The sequence below is a fragment of the Saccostrea cucullata genome, unplaced genomic scaffold (genome assembly GCF_032062105.1).
Source record: "Saccostrea cucullata isolate Sc308-1 unplaced genomic scaffold, CSIRO_AGI_Scuc_v1 ctg17342, whole genome shotgun sequence".
NCBI lineage: Eukaryota > Metazoa > Mollusca > Bivalvia > Ostreida > Ostreidae > Saccostrea > Saccostrea cuccullata.
In genome coordinates, this window is record NW_026934076.1 from 4,228 (window position 1) to 11,410 (window position 7,183).

Consider the following 7,183-nt stretch of genomic DNA (forward strand, 5'->3'; position numbering starts at 1 on the left):
TCTAACTTCTGTTTTAGAGGTCCATGTTTGCGCTGAGCTGAAGCTCAATCAGTAATAAGCACAAGCGTATAATGTCAAGTATCAGTATTTAATACATAAACCATCAACTCTCAAAGAATAATCAGTATGTTAGATAAGCACACAAGCTCAAAGTATCATCAATAATGTAATAAAAATGTTGAAGCAACAAATTATCTATCAACATAGCATTCTTTACATCAAAGTATACCAGCATACAGTGAAATTATCACAATGTAATGAATTTTTTTTTATAAAGAAGATCGTTCATGTTATGAAAAGTATGAAGACATATTGAAGAAGTATAATAAGCATATAATGAGATAAATTCAGAACATGAAAAAAAAAATTATGCTACATTAATATTCTTGAAATGTTCTACAATACTATACAATGCAAGATACATTGTAAGTGATCAATACAATGAATGCTTATTGAACATAAAAAATAAAAATATTTTTAAAAAACATCAATTTCAAAATGGTGCCACCAGTCTTTATATAATCTTTCCCTCTCTCTCAATAAAAATCGTTTAAAAAACAAAAGAAATATACTTTAATTTTAAATAACTATTTAACCTATGTATAAGGTAAACTGTATAAAACCTCGCGATTGTCTTGTATTTCCTGAGGTTGCTGATGAGAAGGCCTGATGTCATCTAAAAATGTTTATAAATTAATTGTAAGCTGCAGTATTTGTGAAAGAGGTCTATGAACTAAAAATTTCTACATAGATTCGTTCTGCACTTCTGAGAGTTATTTTTAATTTATACAGAGAGATTATAAATTTTCATTTTATAATGATGAATTCAAAAATAGAGAGACGTTTATTTTCAGAATCTTATATTAGTTACATATATGCTTTATTTATAAAATGCTTTTTTATCAGGTAATAGGCAAAAGTACTTGTGGACAGGACCCCCCCCCCCCAAATATTGTTGGACATTTTTTTTTTTTTACAAATTATATTTATTACACTTATTTATCATAAACACAGTAGAAAAATATCGTTAAAACTGCAAATTAATCGCTCCACAAAAAATACCCCATTATACATTATAGTCGGGTATTTTTTTGTGGAGCGATTATTTTGGGGTTTTATCGATGTTTTTCTGTTGTACTTATGATGAATAAGTGTAATGAATATTTGTGAAAAAAATGTCCAACAAGCCCCGGGGTTGAGTTTTTAGGGGGTCCTGTCCACAAGTATCTGTGTTCTATCCTTAATGACTTACTGAGGGAGGTGTACTCAGGGGGTTTTGCTGTTTTTACAACAGTCGATTCATAGGTGCTTCTACAAAAAAATTAAAAAGGTATAAATTGAATGTAATATGATACATAAAAAAAACAAACGGATAATTTGGGAAAAACAGACTTACCTTATCGTATTCATTTCTGCCTCTAAAAATAATTGTGATTTTAATGGAAAAAAAATAAATAACGCCTTTAAGAAAAAAATAAAATAAGTAAAAATAAACATAATATTCTTGTTCAGTTCTAAATACGTTACGAAGTATTTTAGTTCTAATGTAAATGAAAACATACGGTTTTTGAGCCTCTTAGCTTTAATGAAGAAGATTACGCTGACGACGACCAGTACTCCGGACAAGGCGATCAGTGCACACCCAACGATCAGGAATGTTGACTCTTATGTAAACATAAATATCATATAGCATTTAAAAACAGTAGTCACTGATATTAATGTTGAATTCTTCGTATGAAAAAGACATGAAAAAAAAGTCACAGTGATTTTATAAAATTGTATTGAACTTGCAAACTTCACATGAAAGTTAAAAAAAAAAGATTTGTGTGAATTAAGAAATTTTCATTTTAAAAATAAAATACAGCTTGATACACACAGTATTTATTTATTTATTTATTTATTTATTTATTTATTTATTTATTTATTTATTTATTTATTTTGAGCATTATACCGACAATGATTTTATGCTTAAAATATGTAAACAAATGAGACAACAAAATCTAGTTTCATTGGGGAATGACATGGAGTCAGTACGTGATCAAATCTACTATAACGCCCTTCGGGATTTAGAATTTGATCACGTGACAGAAATTTCATGTGCCTTAGGCTTTAAAACCCAATGAAACTCTGGTTAAAAAAATGAATCAGATTCAAGACGTAATATATCTCATTTCTTAAATAGTTTTTATACGCAAAAACCATTGTTTTCAGGAGTGTTATATAAAGGAAAACATTTGCAAATGTAAATATAAACTTATATTCACATGATATTCACTTGTAAAATTACTAAGAAATAAGGTATCATTTTAAACGTCTATTGGGATATAAATACTGGTTGGTTACGAGATTAATTCCTTAATTCCTTAAGGGCTTGCTAAACCAATGTTCATTTCCAGTGACCTTTTTGATAAGATTCACGTTTTCTTAACTCAATTTGATACCTTAAGAATATTTTATAAACGATAAACTCAGCAGGTTATATAAATTGCACATCTACTGATTATTTTTAATAATGATTAGTATTTAATTAGCCGATATTATAGATTAATTCAACTACTGGTGATTTACATTTTCAGCATGTTTATCAAAATACTGTTTTGCTAATTGATTTTATACCTAACTTCTATTCATAAAGTTTAGCACACTGTGAAAATTGATTGATTTGAAGCATGAAACACGCATAAATTAAACATCATATGATACTGATAGATTATTAATTTCATAATATTTGTAAATTTGTAATCAGAAAAATACGCTTATTTGAAGATTATTAATTTCAAAAAAAAAAACAAAAAAAAAACAAAACAAAAAAAACAAATAAAAAAAGGAGCTGAAGACATACCTTTGGAGTTTGAAACAGGTAAATCCTGTGTGGGGGTCACTTTGTTCCAACCACGGAAAACTGGGTCTAATCATAAAAAATGTTTTAGATTAAAAATTATTAATAAAAAAATTATTAATTATAAAAATACTCTATTCGGTTATATTGTTTCAAAACCCAGCAGGTTTGTATATCAATGGCACATCTACTGATTATTTTAATAATGATTAGTATTTAATTAACCGATATTATAGAATAATCAAATACTGGTAATATACATTTTCATTTATGTTTAGCATGTTTATCAAAATATTGTTTTGCTAATTGATTTTATACCTAACTTCTATATGTGAAGTTTAGCACACTGTGAAAATTGGGTTGATTTGAAGCATGAAACAAGCATAAATATCCATGTTGAGACTCAGTTATATTGAAAGAATATCAGTTTCATGATATTGGTAATAGAAGAATACGCTTAATTCTAACAGAGGAGTTGAGGAAATACCTTTGGAGCTTGAGACCGGTAAAGCCTGTTGCGGTGTTACTTTGTTCCAGCTACGGAAAACTGGTTCTAATCATGGAAAAAAAATTAAGATAAAAATTATTTTAATGATCAATATAATCCTTTTGAACACGTAAAAGACATATTACTAATAAGAAAAAAAAATTAATTTCTAACAAAAGAACTGAAGACAAACCTTTGGAGTTTGAGAAATTATGTTGCGATGTCACTTTGCTCAAACTACTGAAAACTGGGTCTAATTATAAAAATACTATATTGGGTTATAATGTTCAATGATCGCTACATTCGTTTAAACACATAAAAATCACATTTTGGAAACCGAAAATCAGTGGAAAAACGTTTATTTCTATCAAAAAAAAAAAAAAAAAAAAAAAAAAAAACAAACAAAGACAAACCCTTGAAGTTTGTTTTTGATGGCGTCTCTTGTGAATCGACTTTGCTCCCATGACGAAAAATTGCATCTAGGTATAAAAAGATAGTTTAAGGTGAAAATATTTTAAATGATCATTGGAATCGCTTTTAAACGCCTTAATACAATATTTTACAAATCTCAGATTCTAAAAAATGATTTATAGAATGTTTCTGTGGCTAGTTTTGTTAAACATTTAAACAATGATTTGTGATATCCCGGGCAATTATTATAAATTAACTTAATGTTAAATTGAATTCATTCACTCACCAGTGCGTTTGTCCTGGCAGATGGAAGTTAGCTTTCCTTGACAATGTCTTGGTATGGCTTCATATACTCCGTTCTGCTCTCTGACACTGATACACACCGTCCCTTTCTCCAAAGAGCTGGACCCTGAGTAAATCACATTTTTAGCTCTTCTGAGCCAAAGGCTCAAAGAGCTAATGCTATGGCCATTTGTGCGGTGTGCGTCAACTTTTTAGAAAATGGGCCATAACTCAAGAACGCCTTGGCCAATCAGTGTCAAATTTGTCACAGGGTATCCTTGGCCCAAGGGCTACCATTTGTGCTAAAATAAGGGTTGGGACCCTTAAACAAAGGGAGATAATCAGGAAAACACAACCAAAAGTACTGGTTGCTAAAAAATCTTCTTCTCCAGAACCACCCGGCAGATTTTCACCAAACTTACACACAAGGATTAGAATATGTTGAAGATTAAATATTGTTCAAGGCATGACCCTGGGACAAAGGGCGTGATCTCAAGGTCGCTTCAAAGTTTACCTAAATTTACAATTGATAAAAACGTTTATATTTTGCTTACTATAAGGACTAGGATCATCAAATCTTGTAAGATGATGCATCTTAAGACTTCACATCATGATAACTCAAAAGTAGGTCACGATGACCTACTTTTTAAATTTTGCGGGTATTTGTTTTCAAATTGATTTGAAGGCATATTTTGGACACTTTAAGGCCTATGATCATCAAACTTTGTTAGTTGATGCATCTTGGGTCCTTGAACAACGTCAACTTAAAAGTAGGTCACCTTGACCTACTTTTTGAACTTTATGACTTATCCTTTTTAAAACATTTAATCCCATTATTGCAGACACTGAGAGGGTTAGAATCATCAAATCTTGTAAATTGCTGCATCTTGGGACCTTAAAACATATTTATGAAAAAGAAGATAACTGGGACCTACTTTTTGAATTTTACAGGCATATGTTTTCACATTGTTTAAAAGGCATATTTTGATTACCTTTAGACCTACGATCATCAAACTTGGTCAGCAGATGCATCTTGAGACTTTGAAAAATGTTGACTAAAATGTAGGTCACGATGACCTACTTTTGAAATTTTATGGCTTTATTTAAGTATCTTCGGTATTTATTGGCTAAGAATCATCATACTTTGTGAGTTGATGCATCTTGGGTTTTCGGAGAGTGACGACCAAAAAGTAGGTCACGGGGATCTACTTTTGACATTTTATAGCTTTTTTATGTATCTTAGCTTAGGATCATCAAACTTTGTGGGTTGATGCATCTTGGGTTTTCGGAGAGTGACGACCTAAAAGTAGGTCACGGTGACCTACTTTTGACATTGTATAGCTTTATTTATGTATCTTAGGTATTTATAAGCTTAGAATCATCAAACTTTGTGAGCTGATGCATCTTGGGTTTTCGGAGAGTGACGACCAAAAAGTAGGTCATGGTGACCTACGTTTGACATTTAATAACTTTATTTAAGTATCTTAGGTATTTATAAGCTTAGAAAAATCAAGCTTTGTGGGTTGATGCATCTTGGGTTTTCGGAGAGTGATGACCAAAAAGTAGGTCACGGTGACCTACTTTTGACATTTTATGGCTTTATTTAAGGATCTCTGGTACTTATTGGCTTAGAATCATCAAACTTTGTCAGTTGATGCATCTTGGGTTTTCAGAGAATGTCAACCAAAAAGTAGGTCATGGTGACCTACTTTTGAATATCTCAGATACATATTGGCTGAGAATCATCAAACTTTGTCAGTTGATGTATTTTGGGCTTCCAAAAATCGCCTACTAAAAATTAGGTCACAGTGACCTACTTTTAACATTTTATGGCTATAATTAAGTATCTTCAGTACTTATTGGCTTGGAATAATCAAACTTTGTCAGTTGATGCATTTTGGTTTTCCAAGAATGTAGATGAAAAAGTAGGTCAAGGTGACTTACTTTTGAATATCTCACATACTTATTGGCTTAGAATCTTCAATCTGTGTCTATTACTGCATCTTGAGTCCTCAGAAAACTTCAATCTTAAAGTAGGTCATTGTGACCTACTTATGGTTTTTTTTATAGCTTTATTAAAATATCTTCAGTTATAATTGGCTAAGAATCATCAAACTTTGTCAGTTGATGCAACTTGGCTCTTAGAATACTTAGGGTTAGAGGCTTCAAATAGAAGTGATAGGTTGTACAATTTATCAGAAGAGCAATTCAAGGCCCTTGGGCCTCTTGTACTTGTACAAAATGAAAAAGGAAGAAAACAAACAGTGATGGATGAAATATTATATAAATATAGCCCTTTGATGAGCTCGATCCATAGATATATCGACTTCACAGAAAAGCATATCTACCGAGAACGAAGTGCAAGGTTGATATGCTTTTCTGTGAAGTCGATATATCTATGGATTGACCTAATTAAAGGGCTACGTTTGTTATATTATTTTTTACATAGATTGACAAAACAAAATTTGAAAATAATGGGAACAAGGCCCAAGTTTTCTCTCTTTAACACTTAGAGACTAGAGATTAAAATGAATTAAGCTGTTTGATTTGAATATGTTTCTTTTATATTGACGTAGTTATTTAGAGGATTCATTTATTCAAAATACTTAATTCATATGATTATGTTTGTATCAACTTTTGACAAACATATTCAATATGTTTTTCGAGGCATTGTTACGTCTCATCAATTACGAAACATGAAAAAAATATTAATACAAGTAAAGTTGTACATAGTAAATTTTTTTTTCAGAAACATCAAGTCATATTCTGTAGTAGTTATAATTGTGAAATAAGTACTATTTTTGTTTTACAGAAAATTATTTCCATTCTAAGAAACATCAAATCGATATGCATATCAGATTCTAGAAATAGTAACGCAAGTCTATATGCTGTTATATACATTATCATGTGATCAAGTTTGATCCAATCAGAGAGCTTGGGGTAAATGATTAAAATAATATGCTAGAATATTATGGAGATTATTAACAGTATTTGATCTCAAAGCAAACAATAAAAAGAAGGAGCAGAGCAAACACGGACCTCTAAAACATCAGATATGTACACAACCGTAAATATGACATAAAGAAGGACCTTTGTAAATCCCAATGGCGAAATCAGTTTCCGCTTTGGGTCCTTTGTATACAGTAGTTCAGGTAGACGGGACA

The 7,183-nt window shown here is 30.7% G+C and overlaps 1 protein-coding gene across 1 annotated transcript; it reads right to left on the reverse strand.

Moving 5' to 3' along the window:
• Nucleotides 1-559: 559 nt before the first annotated feature.
• LOC134239901 (uncharacterized) lies at nt 560-3,643 on the reverse strand. Its single transcript, XM_062722037.1, has 8 exons — nt 3,628-3,643; nt 3,520-3,579; nt 3,327-3,392; nt 2,843-2,908; nt 1,563-1,664; nt 1,397-1,418; nt 1,253-1,311; nt 560-676 (listed from the first exon to the last, which is right to left on the reverse strand). Exons 1-8 carry the CDS (start codon nt 3,641-3,643, stop codon nt 597-599), a joined length of 471 nt encoding a protein of 156 aa, XP_062578021.1. The 3' UTR covers nt 560-596.
• Between the last annotated feature and the right edge of the window lie 3,540 nt (nt 3,644-7,183).